This window comes from Coturnix japonica, chromosome 2 (genome assembly GCF_001577835.2).
Source record: "Coturnix japonica isolate 7356 chromosome 2, Coturnix japonica 2.1, whole genome shotgun sequence".
Taxonomy (NCBI): Eukaryota; Metazoa; Chordata; class Aves; order Galliformes; family Phasianidae; genus Coturnix; species Coturnix japonica.
The window spans coordinates 97,442,090-97,467,897 of NC_029517.1; the positions used below are offsets into that span (position 1 = coordinate 97,442,090).

General features: G+C 39.7%; 1 protein-coding gene across 3 annotated transcripts in view; it reads left to right on the top strand.

Moving 5' to 3' along the window:
• Nucleotides 1-25,808, top strand: part of SPIDR (scaffold protein involved in DNA repair) — a 181,017-nt gene that overhangs the window by 101,026 nt on the left and 54,183 nt on the right. For 2 of the 3 annotated variants that reach the window (XM_015855506.2, XM_015855508.2), the window contains exons 9-10: nt 16,505-16,712; nt 17,963-18,213. The exons of the other annotated variant lie outside the window; for it this stretch is intronic. In XM_015855506.2, the coding sequence (XP_015710992.1) occupies nt 16,505-16,712; nt 17,963-18,213 (459 nt within the window). The remainder of the gene's footprint in view (nt 1-16,504; nt 16,713-17,962; nt 18,214-25,808) is intronic. 3 annotated transcript variants of the gene reach the window in all.

Here is a 25,808-nt window from a genome sequence, read left to right on the forward strand (position 1 = left end):
CAGAAGAAAAAATAAAATGAGAAATCTCCAATTAGTGGTATTCAGTAGCATCCCTGAAAGCAGGCAAGTAAAGACTACATGTTAGGTGACTAAACGAGGGAAAAACATAAAACCAACAAACCCAAGTACTCTTCTGTTTGTTCTTCAGCCACTGCAGGGCTTATCTGTGTATGTGGGTTTCTTTTTTGTGTTGGAGCAGCTAAACTTTGATAGAGCCTTTCTGTTTGACTTCCCGTGGTTTTAAAAAAGGCAGAGCAGTGGTAGAACCTGGGACTAAAGTAAGGCAAAGCACCCATGCTTATGTAAAATGTAGCCTTACTAGTATAAAAACCCTAGGGGTAGCTGTACATCTAAGACTTCGATTTGTATTGTGTTATATTCACTTTGTTATGAAAAGCTGTAATTCCATGGTTCATTTACATTTTGTATATAAAGTACAAATAAACAGTTTTGGTTTTTTTTCCTTAGGCAACAAATAACTCAAATTTACATCTTGACAGTATAACTGATTAACCTTGTAATAGCATCTTTGAGATATTAATGTACGCAGTACCTTATCTTGTGCTTTATCTGACCTTTATCTGTTGATTTTAATATCCTTTGTGGTTACCAGTGACGTGCTTGTGTTGTAGACTGTGAGGGATTTTGGCTCCTGTTTATTTCTTTGGTTTATCCCCATTCACTCTGTTCTGTACTTAAAGAAATAATTACATCAAGAGGAAAAAAAAGCAAGATGGTAAATCAGAGAGAAAAGCACGACAGGAGATGGTGTCTGCATGAAGAATTCGGATAGCATCCTGCAAGTTGCATGTCTGGTGTTACTACTCTCGTGTGAAGTGGTGGTGAAAAAAGGCTGGTAGATGGATTGCTCATCCTGTACAGATTTTAACCCTTTCCTGCATAATTTTTGGGGATATGACTTCATGTGAAGTATCAGTTTATAAATTTAGAGTAAAGCTTAGCCTCTGCAAAAGCTTGCAGCATCTGACTTGCAAGGCTTGGGAGCTTTTCTGATCTACCGCTAAGGTGACCCATATTGCCAAGCCTGTAGAAAACTTATCTGAGGGAGGGGAGAGAAAAGAGGAAAGAATATGAACTTCTGTTGTTTTACTGTATTGTGTCGTCTCAGTAGGATCAAGCATATCCTGGAGCAGCAGAGACATTAAAAGCAGGAAGGGAGAGTGATTGCTGCAGCAGCAAGTCTTCCTACCTTGAGTATCATGGCTTGCTGCTGCCTGAGCTGCAGACACATCCCTGCTCTCGTGCTGGAGATAACCACCCCACATCAGCAGATGTGATGGGTGTGTGAATGTGCAAAATCTGTGAGTTGAATGTCAGTTAATGCTTTGAGGCAGTTTTTGCTAATGGCTTTGCACTGAGTGGGTTATAAGGATGTTTACAGAAAATGATCTTCTGTCTGTAGGAGCAGTGAACTGTTGATGTTCATGGTTGGAAAGCGAAAGAATGCAGAACATGGAGTGGAGATGTCTGTTCTTAGCTGTTTCTGTCCATCCGGAACAGTATATGGATGGGAAAACCTCTCTCTTCACAGCACCAAGGGAAAGGTCCGCTTCACAGGCAATAGAAACATTGGATTGCAGGAGGCAGGGAAAGCAGTTTGTAGTCCAGTTTCATTATGATTCTTAACAACCTTGGCAAGTATCACGTGACGAGACGATGGCGTGTGCAGTGCTGAGAGCAGCTGATGCTGTGAGAAACTGCAGAATTCGTATTTCCTGCATTAGCAGAGGCACTGCTGGTTTACAGATTGCTTCTATCCTGTGCCTGCCTGACCGCCCTGCCAATAGGTGCAGAAACGGGCCATGAATTCTTCTGGAGGAAACAGAGAAAGAAATGGACATTTCTGCAGCGCAACTCATCTCCTCTTAAGGACATCAGTCAAACCTTACTTTGAAGTTGCTTGTTTCTACTCTTTAGCTGTAGAGTCTAAGTGACCACTTCATAAAGCTAACTAGATAAATCCCAGTCTTAAGCATCTGGTAAATGTTTAAGGCTTGGAACACCTTTGGCTATTTACTGATATCGTAAGTCTAATGTAATGATCTGCATTTCCCTGTAGACTGTGCCACTCTACCAGTCTATGTAATGTAGGATGTTGAAGTGGTTGAAATGAACAGCAAAACGTTCCTACCATATGCCTAATACACATGCTGTGTTGTATCATAGATATACAGAGAAATTACTGTTTTTTAAGCAGATGTTTTCTTTCCCAGCTCTAATTTCTTGGGTGTTGGGAAAGGTTATTGGTTTGTTTCTATGATCTATTTTTGTTCATAGATGTGCCAGATATAAGGTGGTATAGCTATAAGCAGAGAAAGGGATAATTGTAGTTCAGTAATATCAACAAGCCCCATCACCTTCTGCTGCAGATCACTTCACAGCCTGAAGGTGAGGTTTAGGGATCCCAGTAGCACCCAGCCTGAAGAGTTGGCTGAAGAATAAATTAAACCTGTAACATAAGCATTTTTTCATTATTTGTTTGAATGCAATTATTACAATTTGTTCTCTTGGAGAATGATATTCATGTTTCATCCTGCTCAAAGCAGAGCTCACAGCAGTTGCAATTTGTCAGAATTTGCCTTCTTTCTCAAGTTTGGTTTTGCTGCAAATTAAATTCAAAATCAAAACAAGAAATTGAGCCTGCACTCATTTGTTGCCAGGATCCTTCCTCAAGGATGTTTGGCCTAAACACGAAGCTCTCAGGAGAGGCTCATATCCTCCTTTTTTGTAGGTGTTCTAATTAGCCACCTGAAGGCAGAGAGTAAGCAAAATTACTTCCTTTATTTTCTGTCAGGTTTATCACTTCGGGCAAGTGCTTTCAGACAGACATTAGCAGTCTCCTGCTTTGTTTGCTGTTTGGGAGTAGGGCATCTGTGGGTACTGCCTTTTCCATGTGCAATTTCTGCCTTCAGTTTTTGTGAAAAGCATAGAAAGCATGGCATGAAACCAATACAATTATATGTAGGCCAGCAGATAGAACTGTGTGCCTGTAGCAACCTAGTTCTGGTGGTAAGGAGTATCAAAAGTAAAATGATCTGAATAGATTTCCAGTGTGAATCGGTGATGTTAAGTAGCAGGGCAAAGGAATTTATTAACTGTTAACTTTACTGATCTGAATGGTAACTATTATTTCCAAAATTACTGAAGAATTCACTGGCCTCTGGGATGTTCTTTACATTGAGCATGAGGGGATGTGCTCATGAGGATGAGCATCTCTGTAGCCTTTGTCCTGCATTCCTGCCCAACCTGCATTCCCCTTGTATGGGTTTATTTTGCAGTGCTTCAGGATAGAGCTGGATGTCATCGTTTGATAGGGAAACTCAGCACTTCCAACACATCTCTGTTCAGAAAACCTTCATGTCTCCCTTGGACCACCGCGTGCTCTCTTTTTGCTGGAAGTGCCATTTTATCCCTCCCTATCTCAGAAGGGACATCTTCATGTTTGAAGATCTCAGCGCTGGGTGGGATCTTGGGTGGCACTGAGTTCCCAGCCACTGACTCTGGTTTTGTGGCTGCGCCTGCTCAGCTGACGCTTATTCATAGTCTGCCTTTGAGATCCAGCACCATGGGATGAGGTTTGCTCATTGTTGGAATACTGAGACGCAGCAAAACAGCTGACAAGTATCTTTCAGGGATGGGGAGGGGGAAGGATTGAGGCGAAAAAAAAAAGGTAGCATTCCGTGAGAGTCTGTGTTCACATGGATACTTATTCTTTCTTTCTTTAACCCTCTCACCTTCAGCATTCTCTGCATGTCTGACTCTACACCACTGTCTGCTGAAGTAGTGAAAAGATGTTATTACCCTTGTGGGAGAGGTAGCATGCTCGATGATCACAAGCAGAACACCCCGTTAAGGACACTTGTGTTCTGAGGTGAAAGGAGCGGGAGGCTTTCGGTAAGGAGGATTTACATTTACAGATAGCTGTTGTGGGTGTACACATTTTGGTATGTGCTCTCTACTGAGCAGAAATTCTTGTTTTTATTAGGCTCTTGCATTTTTTCAAGTCTTTTTTTTTTTTTTTTTTTTTTTTTTTCCCCCAACCTTTACAGAATGCACTTAAGCAAACAAAAGAATTCCAGAATAACTTCAGAATAAAGTGAAGCCTGCTTGGATCTCAAGCCTTTCAATTGCTCTGTGACAATCTTATAAAACAATGAATTCATGCTCTATTACACACTGTCTCGCATACATTCATTCATTACAGCTTGTGGTTGAGGTGTGCAGCAGCACGGGGCACTGTGCTCAACGCTGTCGTGGTAAGATGAGCTTGAGACATATTTGAAACATGTACATAGCACTTAACTGCTTGTCATGGCTGCCTTTCTGTTAGGCTATGCCTTTATTGGCATGGAGACATGCGTGGTGGGTCTGCTGAACAGAGCAGCCCTATCAGATCAGCTAGTAGCTCTGCCTATCTTGGTGTCCTATCTCCAGGAGTGCATGTCAGAGGGAGAATAAAAGAACTGGGCAAACACAGGCTGATTCTTCCCGGATTAAGCTGCCAGCCTTCAGCAAACTTTAGTTCAAGGACTTCCAAGGCCAGAGGTTGTATTTTATTTCTGCACTTGGCAAAATGTGTGGGTTGCTTTTTTTTTCTTTTTTTTTTTTTTTTAAAGGCACTAAGTCAAGATTTTATGGGAAGAATACCAGGTTAAATTCACTTTGAAATGATTGTGTCCATAGTCAGATCAGGCCTTGAAAGGGGATTTTCTAACACTGCTTGGCTCTGTAGAAGTTGGTGCCCAAATAATATCAGAACTGTGAAGCTAGGTTTAAATAAGACTCCTTAAGTGGTTTTCAGCCCACGTGCACATGTGGCCACAATATCAGAAACAGATACAAATATTTTGACAGATACTTAAAGGGGGTAGTGGTGTAGGTATTCAGAGGGCAACAGTGGTATAGAAATGGCAAGATAAATGATCGGGAGGTGATGTTCTTTTTCATGGAAGAAAATAATCACATGCTTTCTCCCAGCATTTAGGACACTGGTGTTATTGCTGTGTACTCAGCACCCCAGATGCTAGGCTGTGGAAGACAGGTCTCCCCAATGTGCCCATATCTTCCCAGCAGCGAGGCACGGCAGTGCTAGCAGCGCTGCCCCATGCTGGGGGCTTTGGCCTTCCCTTCTGTGCAGCACAGCTGTACTCTGGCGGGTGTCCCGGGGGTGCTGGAAAGCAATGCGGTCTGCACAATCTCTGCCTCTTGACCAGAGACAGTCAGGGTCACAGACGTGAATATTATCTTTGTGACGCTTTGAGCAAGCAAACAGATAATATTTTTTTAAAAGAATGTTGTACACAGTCAGTTGGATCAGATCTTTCCAGAGCTGTTCCCTGGAGGGGACGCAGCAATTGCTCACTCACCCCAGTCATGAAGGGGAAGAGAAGGGAAGGGAGGAGAATGCACATGTGTGCACTTCTGCAGGCAAATATGCACGCATGCAATGGGCACAGAGAAGCCTCTTTCCTCTTGCTGAATCCCTTGGGTGGTCCCTCTTATGCTAGGAAATTCTTTTTGCTGTTCTTTAATCATATATTGTATGTTTTTTTCAGCTGTATACATTTACATACAGCCCTAAACCCCTCTTCAAACAGTCTTGGGTAATTGCACACTGAGTTCAGGTATGCATTTCCTTATTTTATTTTATTTTATTTTATTTTATTTTATTTTATTTTATTTTATTTTATTTTATTTTATTATTTTATTTTATTTTATTTTATTTTTAATAACTGCTAAATAGGAAAGTACAGAACACAGATAACTTTGCTTTAGAATCGTAGAATCCTTAGAGTTGTGAGGGACCTTTAGAGGCTACCTAGTCCAACTCCTCTGCAATTAATAGGGACACCTATAGCTACACCAGCTTGCTCAGAGCCCTGTCCAGCCTGACCTTGAAAATCTCCAGGACTGGATTTCCACCACCTCTCTGGGCAACTTGTGTCAGTGCTTGTAAAAGACTTCTTCCTTATACCCAATCTAAATCGCCCCTCATTTAGTTTGAAACTATTTCCCTTTGTCCTGTCACCACAGACCCTGCTGAAGAATCTGTCCTCTTCCTTTTTATAGCCTGCATTTACATACTGAAAGACCACTATCAGATCACCTCACAGCCTTCACTTCTGCAGGCTGAGCAGCCCCAGCTCTCTCAGCCTGTCCTTGTAGGGAGGTGTTCCATCCTTTTCATCGTTTTTCTGATTCTCCTCTAGATGTGCTCCAACAGGTCCATGATTCTCCTATACTAAAAACTCCACATCTGGACACAGTACTCCAGGTGAGGCCTCACCAACACAGAGCAGAGGGGAAGGATTACCTCCCTCACCCTGCTGGCCATGTTTCTTTTGGTTCAGCTCAGAATACAGTTGGCTTTAGACCCCTCACCAGCTTTGTTGCCCTCCTCTGAACACATTCCAGGGCCTCGATGTCTATCTTGCAGTGAGGGGCCCAAAACTGAACACAGTACTCGAGATGCAGCCACATCAGTGCTGAGTACAGAGGGAATTTATGTACATATATTTTCTTTCAGGTATGGGTTAGCAATGTAGATGAGCAAGAGACTCATTTTTCTTTGGGTCTAACTTTAATTGCGCAGTGCCAACAGCAGGAATACCAGGGCATGGAGGGGTGAGCAGAGTGGTAGGAGAACAGGATGCTCCCTGGGAAGGATGTCAAGAGAGACTGTTCTTAGCTTGGCTCAGCAAGAAGGGGGCACTCCAAATGTTTTGGCTTCATCTCAACTGGCACAAGCACATTTCTGTTGGAGTTAGGAGGTGGTTTCTTACCATTAGCACTTCAGTTCTTGTTAGATAGTAAGGAGGAAACACGTTTAACTTAGTTGCAGCCTGGATCATTTTAGCAAAGAGTCTTTTTTCTGATGATTTTCTGGTAGTAACGTGAGACTCCACACTCAAAAGTAATTTATAGTATGATTCTGTGTTACATAACATAAAGCCTGGCGCGTTCTATAGTGGTATTGTGTTTGCTGTTATCTTAGCGAAGATACAATTATAGAGAGGAGGATAGAAAAGAATCAAGAAGTGTAATGATCCATTTAAAATAAGTTGGTCAGCAATCCTTCTTTAGCTTCATATTTCTCAGGTTTTAAAACCTAGCTGTAAAATCCCTTCTTCTAAAACTTTGTCTGTAGACTCCAGGCCTGAGAACATAGGGTTGCCATTATGTGTTAAATAACAAGGGGTATATTTAAGCCCTGGATTAGTTTACAGTTGTTTGCATGGGAAATATATGTGTAGGGGTGAAGTTGTTTCTTGCTGTATTGTATAAACATCTCTCTACTGGCCGAGTTCACTGTTTGTGTGCTTTGAATTTTATTGTAGCTTTAAACTTCAGCTTTTTTGTTTTTTTTTTCTTTATTTCTTTTTCTTTCTCAAAGCTAACATTTCCATGACAGTGTATCTTCTTATCTGCCTGTTCCACTGGTTTCCTCTAAAATTTGTATGTTTTCATGAGTGTTTTTTCCCCACCTTCCAAAGCTTTGCTTCTGTTCTTTTTATGAGAGGAGGGCATGGGGCTACAATAAGAGATAGCCAGACCCCATCACAACCTTGGGAGCACATTGTTCCTGCAGAGCCCTTTGGTGGGTTATCTGATGTCCAGTCCTTTACACAGGAGATAGTGCATTGCTACCAGATCATTGCCCAGTTTTAGATTTGCTGTGCTAATGGCTGGCAGTTTTGGTGGGTGGATTCGTATCGGCTTTGTGGACTTGGTATTGTGCTGATGGTAGTTCTTCAATAAGTGAATTGAGTTGCCATTCTGTTTTTTTAGACCCTGTGAGAAAATACGGATCTCATTCTTATAAAAAAGTTGTTCTTCATTTTTTGTTTCTGAAATTATTTGTCTAGTATTTTCTCCCCCCTTTCAGCTTGGCTTAGAATTAGTTTCAGGTTGATGAGTTCATATGGCTGAGCAGCACAGATAATTGTGGTAGGTTAGCTTGGCTAATGTGGTTAGTAGATGCTGATGGATGCTGGAGTATTGCAAAGAAACAGAGAAGCATACTTGTGTATGTTTTTTTGTTTAAAATACTAAGGGCTTTTGTCTTTGCATTATACCCCTGTAATTTGTCTCCTTCTGTCTGAAGTAAGAAGAGACTGTTTCCTTTCTTTGAAACAAGAAAATAAACTTACAACATACTGAAGCTGTTTAGCTTCTAAAGTCTAATGCAGTCACAAAAGAAGCAATTTTTATATGCATTTTTGCATTGGTGAGTCTGCTCTATCAGATCATCAGCCCTCTTATACCATTCCAAAAAAGAGTTTCTGTCGTGTGAAAATACTGTGATACAGTACAAACATTCTTCTGGCTGTGATCTGATGGCTAATTGTCATTTTGTCATTGCAAGTATTCAGTGAGATGAAACAAATAAAAAGTTAAGCAATGGCCTGGAGACCACCAGTGTAAGATTTCAATGTTAGAATTAAATGTTGTTGGTTGTTTTGTACAATTGTCTTTAAAGTAGTGCAGTGATCTTGCAAAAAAAGGAGTAGGGGCTGGGGGGTGGGGGGTGTGTGTGAAATAAAGGCAAGGGTAATGAGGATATTGAAATGTACATGCTATTTCTTAGAGGGTTTTTCCTTGTTTCAGCTGTGGGAGAGCAGTGCAGTACATTCCATCTATTGTGATTTAAATGGTGAAAATATACTATTACACAGAAGCAAAATGAAGCTCTGAAAGGAATTCATGACTGAGATCTTCAAAGTGCATAGACTTATGAGGGCTGTTTTCCACCCTGAAAAGTTTTTGTTTATAGAACACAGAACATCAGTGTTGCTGCAACTGACTCAGCCACTTTGCTTCCCTTGCAGTGTTTTACTCAGGGTGTCTGCACAGGGATGTTTCTTTAAAGTTCCTACTTTGGCCATGACTGTTGCCATGTTTTCACCTGTGGTTGTGTGGGGTGGGTTACTGTAGACAGGATTCCAGTTCCAGCATCACTTTGCCTGCAACAATTTTTGTGGTGCAGGGCTTATCCACACCACCCTTACCTTTTTTACATACATCCGTGGCAACAGTGAACACAATGGAAAAAAATGATTCTTCTACACAGGGACAGCTCAGTGGAGCTGAAGGGCATCACCATAAAGGTAAACTTGGTCTAAGATTGCAAGGATCCCCTGCAGTACTGGGCAACAGGTCTGTGCTAGGATTCCAGCTGTGTCCATTTGCCTGGCATAGGCCATTAACACCTTCAGTGCTCCTATTTATATTACAAAACAATCCAGAATCTTGTTTTCGTGTACTCTGTCTGTACTGATGTCTAGAAGAAGAATAAAGAATTGGATGGGCTCTTTACAGAATGCAGATTTCCTTCCTCTTCATTTGCAAGCTGTGGTCCTTGCAATCCCCTAGACAAGGGGAGCATGTTCATTCTCCTGTAGGGTGCTCTGGAGCTGGGGCTGGATGAAGGATTTGACATCTTATGAGGAAACTGTAATTGAATTCAAATTGCACGTGAAATGATGGACTCTGAATTGTTATTATTCAGGACTGAGTTTTTATGGTTCTAATAGAATCCTAGAGTGGCTTGGGTTAGAAGGGACCTCAGAGATCATCTAGTTCTAATTCTCCTTCCACAGGGAGGTTTGCCATCCACTAAATCATGTACTGGATCAGGTTGCCCAGAGAAACAATGGAGAATGTGGGTATTGATCCCACTACTTCTCATGCTAAGTGAGCATTCTTCTACTTGAGCTCATTTCCCTTAATACTTTCCTTAATCTTTCGGCTTAGTTTTCATCTAGCGATCAGAAAACTCTAAGACTTAGAAATGAAGCCAGAGAGATCGTTCTGTGACTAGAAATTCATGGTGCATTTTTAGGTTGCAGTGTCAGTCCCTTGACTCAAAGAAGTGGAAGTACATCTGAGATGATGGACAAGCAGAGGCATGGAATAGCTTCCCTATGAGAAATGAGTAAAATAGCTATGGATCTTCACACTGAAAAAGCAGCAGCTGGGAGAAGATGTGATGAGGGTGTCTATTAGGAAATGTATCAAGAGGGGTAGTTGCCCCTACAAAACAAGAAGTAGGGGAGTAGCAGTGTAACCACTAGGTGACAGATTCAAAACAACTAAAAGGAAGTGGTTCCTCACATGCATATACAGAGTCTGTTGAGCTCTGTGGATGCAGCAGGATGTTGTGGATGCTGGAAATGTGGTCAAAAAGAAGATACATAAGTTCATGGAAGAAAAATGTACTGAGGATTCTTGAACTGTGCTGACACTGCTTCTGCTTCATTAAGTCCCTAAGCTGAAAGTTTTTAGAACTCTCTAGAATGCAGAAGAGTGTTGTAAAGAACTTTCTCTACTGGCTTACTTCTGATTTTGTAGTCTCCCTCAAATGTCTGCAGTTTGCTGCTGTAAATGAGGCTGAGGTAGATGGGTCCCTGATCTGACACTACTATGGCATTTCTTGCTATCTTTAACACCACCAATTTTAATACGGCATTATTTCACAGCTTGCTTGCTTCAGTTGTTCTTCTTTATTGTTTGGTTGAGTGGTGCAATTTTTTGCTTTCAGAATCTCTACGATGTATCCCTGAACTTTCTGGTGACTTCAGCTTTCATCCTCATTTACCTCAAACCCTACGTGCAGTTTAGCACAGGGAGCAGATAGAAGAAGTCTTCTGAGTAATGAGCTCATGGCTAGTCAGATAGAAGTTGATATATGGAGTAAACATACAGGCTAGAATTCTTTCATAACCTCTTGATTATGAAAAGATAACCATGATATTTGTATCTCCTTAGCTACTTGTGACACCCTCCATGTGCGTGGGAGTGTTGGGGTTTTTTGTTTGTTTTATATCAGCTTTCAAGTTTAATGCTTTATTGTGCACATTGTGCACGGCTTCATTTTGTTTTGTGCTTTACCCAGTAAAACTTCGGACTGCAAAAACAGTTTTGTGACCGACTTACACACAATTTAAGTGTATTTTTTAGCAAATTCTCTCAAAAATACTATCCCCTGGAGCTCAGGAGACTGGTTTTTTGCAGCCCGTGAGTAGAGTTTTGTTGTGGTTGTAGGTGCCAAAAGTTCAGTTTTGTTTCAATAAATTGCCTAGAATTCTAGAAATTTCTGGTGTTTTCCTCATAGTTAAGGTAGCTGGAGAGCTTTGAGAAGAATCCCTATTTACCAGTCTTGCTGAAGTCTGGTATTGTGGTAATTTCCTAGAGCTGGATGGGATTTGCTTTGCTATTCAGCTGTGTTTTCCTGCATCAGAAGACCTGCACATCCTCCTCAGGAGGCACCCACTCATTTCCCTGCAGAGGTGAGAGCACTGGCTGAGGGAGGAGCACAACGTGAACCACAAGCCTTTTAGAGCAGAGCTCTCTTAAATACGAAAATTTCCATCCAACTTTTTCACGTTGCAAGGTGTCACATTTCAAAAGGAAGTACCATGGCAAGCCAGTGCTTAGTTTATATGTAATTAATTTAAAATTAGTAAAATGATATAGCGATAAAAACATTGGCTTGGTGTGCTGTAATTTCTTATCAGAGTGATTTCTTAGGTTTACAAATAATTTGGCTCAGAAATACAGTGTTATTTTGAAGAAGGAACTTACAGTGCAGTGGATTTTCTTTTTCCTTACTACTTGTATTTCACTTTAAGCTGGGTGACAAATGATAGCAGATTGAGTTGTAATGCAATATATGCATTGATTTGCTGTGTAAACTTGGTGTTGCATTCGTGCAGTGAAGCCTCTAATAAAATGCATTTCCAATAAAGATATTGAACAAATGTCTAGCTATTCACAAATGCATCATATTCTAAAAGTAGGCAATTTAAGCATAGATTGATTAGCTTTTCATTCATATCTGCTGTTCTGAGATGCTGAAACTGCATTTCCTTCAAAACCCGACAAGGCAGAGAATTGTATATTTGGCTTATGTGACTTTGGGCATCGGTCTACTTAACACTCTTCATAGAGTGAAGCATGTAGTCAGTCTTAAGAACTGTGTCCCACAGTATCTGCTGCTTTGAATAAGATAATTTCAAAGAAGGACGTACTAGCTTGTTTTTGTTTCTCCCCTTTGAGATTGGAGGAGGGAAAAAAGTTTGATTATGGAAGTGTGAAGTTGCAAACGTGATTATTTATTTGTACAGATTGTTCAGCTGATGGTAAATGAGTCTGATGGAGGCTCACATGTGAGCGGTGATATTACTCACTGCTGGGTCAATAGACGTTCATGGATGTTGGTCACGTTGTGGTTTTTTACTAAGTTGCTAATTCTGTATCTGGGAGAGCTCTAAGCCTGGCATAAGGTTAGTCTGTTCCAAATGGTATTTTGGTTTGACCTGACCATTGGGAATATAGTTATTTTCCTTGGGTGGTAGTTGGACAGAGGTTAGTTTGGATTTGGGACTTTAAAATAAATAATTGTTATTGAAGTGCTCGGGTATTTCTCAGAATCACACTTCTTAGACAAGTTACAGTATTTCACTGCATATGGCACTCAGCTCGTGCTGAAAGGCAACATGAGCAGCTTCTTCCATATTGGACAAAATGAATGATTTCTAGGAAATCAGGGGTGGGCCTTGTATGATATGCATTATAGGGGAAGGCCCTTCACGCTCTGTGTACCAGGGTGAGGTTTTGACATGCTTTTAGCCTTCACATGTGACTACTGTTCTTCTTGATTGAGGTTAAATCTTACTCACTAAATTGGTGTTCTGAGTCTAGAAATTAGTCTGTTTTGTAATTACAGTGCATGTTGTAGGTTGCTTAAATGTTAAGAGTTTTCAGCTAATATTCTGTACTCATAAAAAAAAATAAATAAAATAAAAGCTTCAGGCATTTTGTACTTTCTAAGAGAAAGGGGGGGAGACAGAAGCCCAATAAAATACCCAGAAGGAGCAAAGAAGAAATTCTCTAATTTAAAGTGATCCAAAGTCATCTTAAGTTCATGAACCATCATCATTGTTTGATGTCAGCACAACTGAGCGGAAGTTTGTGGTTTGTTAGTTAACTGCTGCCATAGATTCAGAACTTCTTGCTGCCTGAGAGCGTGGATGGAAAGCAAGCACAGTGGGCTGTGCACGGCAAACCACACTACAAGCCTTCTGACCTCCTGACAGCAGGATCAGGGCCCAGCCTCGAGATGAAGCTTTATACAGCTCCTTGCATAAGCTGCTGCAGTGTTCTGTGTCATGATAGACCATGATTAGCAGAGCAGTAGGCAAGCATGTCTGCTCCTGTGTTTCATCATAGGAGGGGAAAGAGAAAAAGCAAGCTCCATCCTTAGAGAGAGAAGCTGCTGCAAGAGAGGGGAAAAAAAAAAGCCATCGTTGCCTCATGTTGTTTTAGCATGTGACCAGTTACAGCAATTGTTGATTGTCTGCATACCGGGAAAAAAAATGTCCTTTAGCATAAAAAGTTCACAGTCTCTACTTCAGGTCATTGCAAATAACCTTTCCTCTAAAGGCAGTTATTAAGGAAGTGGACATCTAATCCAACCTTTAAATATACTTTGCTGAGCCAGAAGAAAATCAGAGAGTGCCAGAAAAGGTTTTTTTTGTTTTTTTTTTTAGTTTTTTTTTTTAAGCATGTAATGAAGTTTATTTTCTTTCAGTTGTTTCTACTTAATTTGAATGTTGAGATGTAGCTTTTTCATTCTTTGAAAGTAAACTTCTACAGGGAAGCAGATAGAATAAAACTGAGGTTACAGAAGGCTTTAAATGCTCATTTATCTGTGAGGAGGGTTCTACAAAGTGAACTAGGAAACTCTTAAAGCCATCTTCAAATCTCTGTATTCTTGTGTTCCCTCCCCCCCCACCCCCCCTTTAAATATGACAGGTAACAAAGGTGGTTTTCTCAGTACATGCTTAAGTCTCCCAGAGTGGAAGCTGGACTGTGTCTGACTGTACAGAATCTTCAGATGGGACAGATGCAGAAGGTTGGGGGGATCATTTCTGGGGTCCCAAGCACAGGGGCAACTCATGAATCTCAGGACCACAGTTACAGTTTGTGGAAGTGATTTTTTTTTCTAATATCCAGAGGCTGAAGGTGGCAATACCTATCACAGGGGTTAGGGACTCAGTCATTCCATGGTCAAGAAACTCTTGAGATCAGTATCTCTGATACCAAGCTGTCTTATTTAGTGGAGGTGTACTCCATCAGGCATTCCACACAACCTTAAGCATGTTTTCCATGGAATGCTTATCTCATTTATTTCCTGTCTTATAATATTTCTTATAAAATTTATGTCCACAGTAAAAAACACAAACAAGAGAAACTTCTGTTCATTTCACAGTATTTACATTGGTGTATGTTGTAATGGTTTTTAAAGCATCTTTGTCTTATTTGTATGTTCATGGTTTCTTGCATCCTATCACAGTTTCTATAGAGCAGGTTATCTTAGAAATATGTTATTGCTTTGTTTCCAAAATTGAAGTGTGTTCATTTGGCTTAGGCACATGAAAAATGATGCCCCTGTAGCTGCTGTTCTTTAGGAAGGATATATGTACACACATAGAAAACAATTCCATTTACCCATCCACCTAGATATGGAATTGTGAGCTTAATACAAACTTCTTTCTTTAATTTCAATTGATTATAATTTCTGTTTATTACTGATCCTTTCCCTTTCCTCTTGGGAGAAATCTGCTCATCGACAAATAGGCAAGTAGATGGCTGTGATTCATTTAAGAATCAAGTAGGTCAGTGGACAAGTACTCAAGTTTGTAATGTGTGATCCATTAAAGGAGCCAGTTTTAGTGAACTAATATTACAAGAAAGAAATGGAGAGCTTCTCCTGAAAGTGTATTTCTATTTTGTTCTTTGTGGAAATGCTGACTGGCCATTAGTTAATGGTATTATCCACATGAAGATATGATGAAAATGGAACACAGAAATCTCTTAGTAGTTTTAAAAGTAATCGAGGCATTGGATGCATAGACGTAGCAAAACCGTGGTTACACGTAATTTGAGTACCAGTAAAAATGCACCTGCCTGTAAAAATGTATATATATATATATGTGTGTGTATATATATAACCTCATCTTATATCTGTAACAGGAAGATAAAAGTAACACCGTAAACCTCAGAGTTCCTATGAATGATTTGCTGCTAACGTCAGTATTTTTTTAGAGAATGTGATTATTTAGATCAAACAAACATTCTTTTGGCATTAGTGACGTAACAGGCTCGTGTTTGGTGAGATTTCCTGTTTACTTTGGGTCTGAGTGCAGACGTCTCGAGAAAGTGGGTGCTAAAACTTTCATTCCATATCTGCCTTTAAAGGCAGCCAAAAGTGATCAGAGATCTGTAACCAACTTTATATAGGTTTTTATTCTTCAGAAGTAGGGAGTAATGGCAGCTGAGACATAGAAATCTCATAAGATCCAGAGATGTCTTGGTTTGCTGACTGAGCTAATTCCTGTTTCAATCTTACAATTGTCAGCCAATATGAATTTGGCAGCCTTGTGAGCTACTGTCATGCTTTTCTGAGCTGGGACCCATGTTAATAAATTCCCTTGGAGTCAAGGGACTGAATGTCCCTTAAGGATGAACTGTTGCCTATATAAGAGCTCCCAAATGGTAGCAAGAATTTTCTTTCTCTTTTGATGGTCTTTATAAAACGAGATGACTGATTGCTTTTGTAAAGGTGACTTCAGTAGATTTGTATCCTGTGAGGATTAAATGTGTATTTCTACATATGTGATTCTGATACTAGCGTATGGAACAGTATCAACATTGAGACCTGCTTAGGCATTAAATTACTGCTGTATTCGGAGATTCTGCAACCAATGCCTTAATTTGTGAGGCAAGAAATTGCTACATGTGAAGCTGTTTGGTAATTTAGATGGGCACTAGAAGCCAAAACTGTGTATTTGAGAGCAAGCTAATGACAACAACAAACATACAGGAAGTAAATAAGGAGGCAAAATCACATGCAGTGTATCTTAGGAAAAATGTATGATTTTCTTTGAGAAAAAATGATGAGAATCAGGAACAGCTCTGCAGTGCCCATGGTGAGAGTGGATTCTTCTTCATGGGAAGTACTGAGCAGAAGGATTTATCTCTGAAAGGCCACGTTGGGTTGAGCAATGCCAGCACTCTGAATTCTTACTGAACTGAATGAATTATCTTCCTTTTCAAACTTATACCACAGAAACTGTATGGAGGGGTCCTCGGTACTCTTCATACTGCTATGACAATTCAGAGATGCCAAGTAGTGTTTGAGTGAAACCAGATGAGGTTCATGGGGCCTGTCAGCCCAACCTGCTACCAGGTGAATATTGTCCATGGGTGCACAGGGCTGTGCTTTTGTTCACAGGGCTGATCCAAGCTGAATGTGGCCATGAGGTGAGTAATTTGCAATGCTGGATGACACAACGTTGTGCTTTTTAGTGGTAACTATAGAACAAAGGGGAGAAAAATAGACAATGTAACTGAAGTTGGTGTTTATCTGTAGTTTAACTTGTACTGGATTTGATGGAAATTGTGTTGTTTTTTTTTCAAGGCAGAAACTACTTCTCGAGAATGCAGATATTCCTGTTATCATGAATACATATTTCAGTCAGAAGGTACTACCCAGTGAACACTTAGAAACAAGCAAGACAGAGGGTCCTACAAAGATGTTTATTAGAAAGATTATTGTACCTTTGGCACAGACATTCAAACTAGATGACCTTGACAATAAGCAGCCCCAGGAATCTGCAGATAACCAGGTAAGGCTCATTCATTTGGTTCTCACTTTAGCATTTTGCACAAAGTTGGTGAGCAGATGTTTGGAAATTGTAACAAAAACAAAAATTACTGACCTGTTCAGTTTCCACTTTCAATTAACTAAGGCTGAATAATATGTGGTGTTTATTTTAATAATATTTTCTTAGCGGAGGCTTCTGGCCCATCCAAAGGCTGAACTGCTGAGAGGTTATTTTGTTGAAGTCTCACTACTGTGCTAAATAGTAATTGTAGTTTGTTTTCTCATACATTTTTCTTCCATACAGCTGAGTAGCCAAACCTTTTTTGAAGTAAAATCAATTTCCTGGTAACTTCTAAGATAGTACCAGTTAAGGTACTATTTTTAATAAATATTCCCTTTTTCCATTCATATTGAATTTATTTCCTAGTCAGTCCTGTATTTAATGCATCAATTGGGACCATAAGCCTCCTTTCCAGCATCTTTACAATTCGTTTTCTTTCCCATTTTAACTTTGCTTATATCAAAATAACTGCTGACTCTTCATATCTCTAGCTGTTGTACAAGCAGACGTATTCCAAGGGATTTGGCTATCTGAAAAATAGAGATTCATTTTAGGTTGAAAATTAATGCAACTACTCATTTAAACAGAGGTAAAATATAACCTAATTTTGTACATAATATATATTTGGGAAGTTTGGAGGACTGAATTTCTGAAATACATTTGGTAAATTGCTGAAGGGTGGACTAAGGTTTGTACTTTTTGATTAAGCTTTTATACTTCTCGTTAATCATTTCATTTTTAAATTGACACATTTTACATTGAAGTTTCTAGACACTTGTTCATTTTCACTTAAGTGCGAGGGTCTGTAGCATTCAAGATAGATTTTACCCCTTTTTTTAGAAAAGGGAGAAGCAGAACAGTGGAAAAGTAAAAATGAAACTATTCAAGAGGAATAATCATAAATAGGAAGAATCATAAATACTAGTATCAGTTCTATTTTCCTTCTACTGTCACCCTAATTTCTCATGGATTGACTTAGCTCATTCCAGAGCAGTAATCAGTACAGGAGTGTGCTATGTGCTATACTCACTTTAGCTGTTTGTTAAGAATCCTCAATAGACATGTGTCAGTAGTATGTAAGTTGGTTTACGTGCAGTAAGTCTTTTGAAACTGACCTTGTACTTGCAGAGATTTTTCATGTTGTGCTTTTTAGTACTCCATAGTTTCACCATCCCATTAAATGTTTCTGTTAATGGATTTTCCTTCACCAGGTGTCTTGTGCTCCACAAATCCATAACAACTGTGATCCTAAAAAGCATCCCTTAGCACTGAATGCTGTTAATGATTCTCTGCTTGAAATGGTGGAAAGCCAAGGAGCAGTGGGATGGAGGGAAGTGCAAGTACGAGTCGTTATCCAAAGGGTGTACTATTTGCCTGCAAGAGAAGGTTTCAGAAGCCAGATTCAAGGAAACCAGCCTGTGTGTGCCACACCCATCATAAATTCAGATCCACTAAGTGTTAGGTAAGTAATAAGATGTGAATGAGTTATCCTAAGATGTCTGTCAAGTATGAGAAACCAAAGAGGAGGGAGTTTGGAATTGTTGTTCTTAGCCTTCAGGTTCCAGGAAATAAGTGCATTCAACAAGGAGCGGGATTTTCAATAGTCTTTTAATAGGTACAGTGTGAAATGGAAGTAATGCTGCCCATGGGAGGGAGGGATCCGTCCACAGTTGCATCAGCAACTAACAGGAAGACTGAAAATGTATTAAGCGGAACCACTGACAATCATGGGCATTCTATACTGTTTCTTGTGTTTCACAGAGTAAGTGTTGTATCAAATGCTTCTCATTTACTTATTTCAGTCTCCAGGATGCTCTCCTGTTAATTATGCTCATAGAGTGGTCTCTTGGAAGAAAACAGAAATACAGGGAGAGATGGAGAAGCAAAAGGCTTTTCTGAAGTGGGTATGATTCTATGATTCTATGATTTTGATCAGATCTCGTGTGAGAAACACAGGCAAACACATGCAAACTGCCGTTGTGAAGCCACTGGAAAAAAACTCCTGTTGACTTCTGGAAGTCCAGAGGTCATGGCAGATCATCTGCTCCGTAGTATAATGTGATCTGGTGTCAAAACATTAACACCAATCAGAAATCTTAAATGCAAAACTGTGGAGTGTACAGCTTTAGCGTAGTGTTCTCAACTGCTTCTATTTTAATCTTTGCATCCTGTCACTGGTCTGCTTTCAGTGTAGGGAATCAAAAATGGGACCTTGTTTTTGTCAGTATAAAAGATGGATGGGGCAGTTTTCCCTTTTGACCAGTACTGAACTTCAGTTTAGAATCCTCAAGGTTTGAGACCAAAGACCGATTTCTAAGTCTTTCTCAGCAATTCTGGATCTAAGATTACTGTCTGTTATTGAATTTCCTTCCTCCAGGGTTTGTGTTAACTTTTGGTTCTTGATGGGTTAACATTTTATAAGCTTTACTTTAACTGAGGAAGTTTATTAAAGTAAGTAACAGTGGTAGAGCTTTTATTAAGCTTGTAAGTACAGTCTTTCAGGGCATTAGGAGATCTTTCTTCCTGCAATTAGTTTGAAAGATCCCATTGAGAACTCACCAAATGTAGTTTGCAATAGGCTTTGAAGAAATTCTTCAAAGGTTGGAAGAATTTCAGTTCCTCTAAGCCACCCTGCTGATGGTTGTACCATGTTCAGAGGTTCTTCTTGAGTTTTTGGAGTACTGGAATTCTCTGAATTCTGGCTACCTTGTAAACCACTGCATAATTTATGGCACTCATTGGTTAATAACATTCCTCCAGGAAGAACTTAGGAAGACTGCTCTTTCCTAAGAAGCATATTCAGTCATCACTCTCAGAAAAGTAATTGTCAACAGCCTTGCCTCTCATGTTATATAAAAGTTGAGAGATGTGTTGTAGCTGGGAATTCCCAGTGCAGTTGTTGAACTGGCCTATTGGAAATTCCTCAAATATTGTCCATGTTCTTGTTCAGGAAAGATCTTGGTGGCTGTCATTTGCTGCAATTAGAATTCCCTTTAGGATCCATGTGCTCTGAAGAGAAAAATCAAGCCCCTTTCTCTCTGAAAGGAAGAGAATGAACACTGTTAAAGATGGGAGAACAGAAAACACCTCATACTGCTTTATCAGCTGCCATTTTCATGGCTGATAAGCATCCACATGAGACATTTCTCCTCTATCAAAAAAGTCTTTGTCTGTCACCTGATAGTGAGTAAAAGGGTTCAAAGCCCTCTAACAGTCCTTTGAATGGCCCATGCTTTTGTAAAGAAAAGCCTTTTTTCTTTGTGAACTTCCTTTTCTAAAGTAAAACTGACATAAAAGCAACTTCTGTAAGATAATTCATTGTTTTGTAAAAAGAAGTTTCTAATTAGATATCAAGGCAGGTGATTTACTTGATTTGTATTGTTGAAGGCTGTTGTATATATTCTGTTGTAGCATACAGTGTAACCTAGATGTTGTTGCCCCAGGAAGCATCAGAAAAACAGATATAGAGACATGAAATGAAATGTTAACCAGGGAAAGTGATGCATTTTGTTCAGAGCATCCAGTTTCTAGGAAGAGTCTGGCAAATTGTGAGAGAAATGTATGTTTTCAATGTTCAAATTGATTTATTGAATTGTTTGAAGCTGAAGTGTGAAAAGCAGAACTTATGGTACTGCCTCTAGTTATCTAGCTTTTGTTGTTTGTAGAGATAAATACAATATGTAGAGTATAATGTTTTACTGATAGGCAAATGGCCTTTATGTCTGTCTTTACTTAGGACTTCAGTAAGACTGTGTGTTTAGCTGAAGTATCTCAGCATTTTCTTAGGGTGCTCAGAAACTCAGCACCTGAAAATTTCTCCGCTTTCTGTCATACTTAAATTGTTCTCACGTTCTCTGCATTATTATTTAGTCATTTGCCTTCCCCCCTTGTAATTAGCTGCTCTTGCAAATGGGCTTTTCATGCTTAACTTTTCAAGTTAAGAGTTCCGGGGGGCGCGGGGGGGGGGGAGGGGACTGGCTGGGCGAAGATGACTTGCTTTGACTGTCTGCCCCTTATCCAGCATTCCTGACATAGTTTTTGCTGCCTTTTCCCCTTCTGATGAGAAAGATACTTTTACAAATGATACATCGTGTATTTGTTGTACACTACAACACATAAAATAATTATTTTGGCTTTCTGAAAAAGGCCTGTCTGTAAGTACATGAATCCCAGAGAGAATCCTGTCAACCTGAGGAGTTTTCTGGCTTTGAGGTGTCTGACTCATTCTGTCGGCCTTGTACTTTGCGTTCCTAGGATAAAGCAGTGTATAATTTGGATTTTACTCTTAGCCAGTATCTGTTTGTTTTGAGTGGGCCAAATGAGTTCAGTAAAAAATAGAGACGGTCAGTTCTGTTCCTTAAAGGACAGGGATCATTGTGTGATAGTTGGTGAAACTAAAATAGATACATTTTCAGGACTGTTAGGGGGTTAAACTGGCCAGAAACCCAATCTCACCAGATTTGGGTTAGGAAGCAGGGCTGAGAAGGGTGTTGTCTCCTAAGAAGGAAAAGCTGAGCACTTCTAAAATAAAACAATGCTGGCTATAGCTGAGAATCCAGATTTTAAAATCTTTGTGGGTGAGTAAAGAAATGTTCCGTTCACTTCTCTTGGCGTATGTTCTGACCTACTTCCCACCTGAACGCTAGCTCTCAAGCCTACTGTGACTATATTCCAAGAACAAAAGAGAGACATTACACTTTCTTAAAAAAATTACGTGATCAGCCTCTATCCACCACCCATCAATAGTTCTTTCAGTTTTACTCTTTATTTTGTTTTCAATCTGCCAGATCTTAGAGAAGAAGAAAGACCAGCTACTGTGCAAGTTGGACCCTTGGGGAGCAAAATATGTAGAAGAGCCAAGCATTTGTTAGAGTGGCTCAAAGAAGTGCGAGTGTGGGGAAAGTAACATTTCTCTTTCTGAATGGAAACATTGCAGTCTGTTGCTGGGATTCATTACTCTGTCACAAGTTGTTGCAAGTTTCTGTGTAGTCTGTTCCTATGTGATTCTGCTTAGAACAGCTTAACTGGCAAGGGGGAATCCCATAGAACTAATTCATTTTGAAGTTAGATTTCCTTTTTCTTCTCTTTCTCGGTCTAATGATCTTTGCTGTTTATCTTAACATGAATGTAGGGAACATGCTAACCTGTCTGGCTGCATGCACCACTAAAAGTTGAGTATCAAGTGCTGCAACTAGTGTTTTGAGTAGGTACACCAGTGTATTGAAAATTAATCCTTCTGGCATGGAAAACTTGTCTTGAATTACATAAGACATATTTAAGGGGGGGGGGGAAGGGAGAGGAAAAAGAAGAAAAACTGGGGAGGGTAAAAAAGTACAAATCTTATTTGAAAAGAGCCCAGATTGGAAAGGACTGTCGTGAAGTATCCATGTTCACAGATGCTAACATCTGTCAGAGTGTTTTTTGTGGCTGGCTTAAATCTGTTTACAGCATTCCATTTGTTGGGGTTTTTGTTTTTCTCTGTTTTTTTGTTTTGTTTTGTTGGTTTGTTTTTTTTTTCAACAAACATTTTAAATGGGATGGTCATAAATGCAAGTTGTTTCTGTTGGTTTTTTTTTTTCTTTAAATTACATTATGTTTCTGGGATGTGATTTTTCAAGTGGGAAGTAAACAGGAAATAGGTAACTGAACTGCAGTAGAGAGTGCTCCATGAGCTAGAAATTCTCTCTGATTTGCCCTTTTCAGACTCTTCTTGGAAGTGAAGATACGGTGCTTTTAGTATTCTTGCAAAGTAGTCTAATGGCTACTTGACAGGCTTGTAATAGTTCTCATAACAGCTGTGGTTCAAGGTCTAGAAACCTGTTTTTGCTTTGAAGTTTTTGTTTGTTTGTTTGTTTTGTTTTTAAGGCACAGTTAAGACTCGGTGACACTTGGATATTCCTTCTTTCTTCCACCCTGATCTTTTGTAATTCTCAAACTGGAGCTACCAAAACAAAGAGTAAAGACAAAAAACCTGGAAAAACAACTTTAGTATCGTGTTATCTAGCTGAGACATTAAACTGTATTGTATATTTAACACTGTGGATTCCCTGTGCACTTGCCCACGTAGCCCTGAAAGTCTATTTTCCCCGCTGTTGGTGCTGCAGATGGATAGATGGAACTTGGGCTTCTTCCAGTGCCAATCTAGTACAAGAATTTGTTAATTTGACATTACCGTTTATTTTTCAGTGCTAAATATTTACATAATCTTATTCTGTCCAAGGGCAAGTTGAGAGCACTGTTATCTGATATACACTGCAGAACTTCCTCCCCCACCTCCCCCAATATATAACACTGTTTTTCAGCTCTGCACTGGGAATCAGTGATTAAAGAATTTGCCATTGATCTAAAATATATCAGGGCAGTAGTAAACTTGCTGATGCAAATGTGTCTTAAGGAGACAGTAGCCAGTGTAGTATGGCACAGGTTCAGTCTCTTTGGAAAGCAAATGGTCAGGATCTCAAATCAGCTGCCAGATGACCAATGTTGTGTGCATGCCCCTGTATCCATTTAGCAAAAAGGACACACTGGTTTCTTGTTTCTCTCTTCTCTATAATTAAGCAGTCAGTAAAGCTAAGTAAGCTAAACAGTAAAGTGCCAATATGTTCACCTACATTCTGAAGAGTCTTCCATTGGTCAGGTAGAAAGAATAGCTCTGATTACTGATATATTCGCCATTATAGAGAAATTGCAGATATATGTAAATAATAATGAAAAAGAGAAATAGCACAGAAATACTGTTACGTAGAGCTGTATATTCACCACTACTTATTGTGTAACTGTACTCTTCCACACTGACTGCATACAGGACTTCAGAACCCTGGGGAGGTGTTATTGCATCTCAATGTTTCATTTCTAGCTGCTCTCTACTTTATGGCTGCATTCACCTAACCAACTATTTTGGAAGGAATATGTAAGCAGGGAATACAGGAAGAGCAATGTGGTCCCTCATGTGTTATCCCATAATGGAGACCAGCTTAGGAAGTATTAAGTGAACAATTGGAAAGGTAATTTTCTGCCCCCAGAGCCACAGTCAGGGAATGCGTTGTTGTACATTGCCTGGTTTAAACCAGGACTAGTAATTTTGTACTGCCTGTTATTTGTCAAGAATTATTCTAAGATGGCCTACAGAAAAGGTATGGAATCTTTCCCTTGTTTTTGACCTTTCTTCCCCTTGAATTTTTGTATCTCTGAAAGTTATGTGGTTGGCAGAACTGAGAGCAGAAAACGTCCATGTGTATTTTACACCCCTACCTTTCACTGAATACATGACTTCAGTCCTGCCTGGGAGGAAGTGTTAAAGTCATGCTGGAGCTCTCCAAAACTTTTATAAAAGCCAGATTGTGTCTCTGGAATTTGTTTTCCTGCTACCATGGTACAGCAGAAGTCAAGGACCATGAGCAGTGATAAATGTTATAAATACCTAGATGGACACATGCTGAGCTAACAGATAAGAAAGAAATCTGAACCATTTAATTTCTATGCAGTTTATGCACATAAACTCTCTTTGCATGCACAAACATGAGTACCAGTATAGATCAGAAAGCATGCAAAGCAACATCAGAATACCAAGTTTCTGAAAGGGGAGATTCTTAAGGATAACTTTGTCATCAACTTCAAAGAACCTCTGATTTGGGTATAACAAATCATTACTCCATGGAAGGGTGTTGTGAACATAATCTCACTCTCTTGGGAAGAAAGAAGTCTCTCATACCAGGGAGTATAATCTAAGAATACACTGTCCTATGTGGTTTTAAAATAATGGACACACTCTAGTAATTAAGAAAAGTCAAATTTTATAGAGACTGAATATCACTGGGAGCCTAGACCTGTATGTCTGTATCATAAACTCTTGTACAGTTTCTTTTGTAGGATACAAAAGATGAAGTTTTTCAGAGAAGACCATCTAAATTTGTTTTGGTGGGCATTGAGGCTTAAAACTGGGCAGTAACTTCCGAGTGCTGGGAACGCTTAAGTGTTATCTCACGTGCCAGTCTATTTCAAGTTGTGACTGTCTGCAGTGCCAGCTATTCTTGTTCCATTTCTCAGCCAGAATAAGTCAGCAGTGTCACTCTAAGTGGGGGTCCACACTGACAGTGATGAAATACTCCAAAACAGTGCAGTTAATGTCTCAGCACGCTCTTTTGCTAGAGCTTTCTTCAGTCTGGAGAAGAACATACTCCTCAAATGAGAGTGAGCCAAGAATGAATTCATGGTGTAAAGACTTGAGTGGAATGGTGGTTGAGAGACTGAGTTATTTAAGTTTCATCCTAAAGCAGAAAAAAATGAAATTATTCACCTGATTTATATACTGTGTAATACCTAGTCTGAAAGGTTTTGTAATTCAACAAATTTAGACATTTTTGTTTGAGGCCTGTATTTGGGCTGCAGTGTGAACTTCTTTGGATGACCTGCCTTAGAAGTGATTAAGGCTAAAACTGAATACAAAATGTATTTCAGAGAGATTTCACATTAAACGGAGCAAGAATGATATAAAGTTGCAAAGGTAATTTTTGGTCACACTTACAGTATTTCATTCAGTATCACATGATAACATGATTTTGTATACTTACTGTAAAAACTATTTATCTGTATCAGTGGTTTCTCAGCTCTGGTGTGCTTACTTTGAGTGGTATGCCAGTCACTGCAGAGGCTTTCACAGCAGCAGCTCCAGATCCTGCCCTTCTGGAGGTGCTAATCTAACCCAGCAGGCAGTCACCTGCCAACTGTAAATGTCTTTGTGCAGCTGTTACTCCAGTTCAGAGGCATTTACTGATCCACGCAACTTGAGGTGCAAGGGCTGCGTCTGAAAGCTGACTTCATACAGCCACCTGAACTACTTGGTAAGAGGATCAGCTGATCCCTGCAACCTTCCTTGGACTGCAGCAGTGGACAGGAGGCAAAGATGGAAATGAAAGCAGCAGGCACTTTATTTTTATGCCTGGTTCTTTGCCCATGATCTTTTGAGTTTCATGTGGGCACAAATACAAGTAGCAAATAGGAGCAGAGTTTCAGTACAAGGTGCAGTGAAGGTCTGTATAGCTTTTTCCATTTGCATGA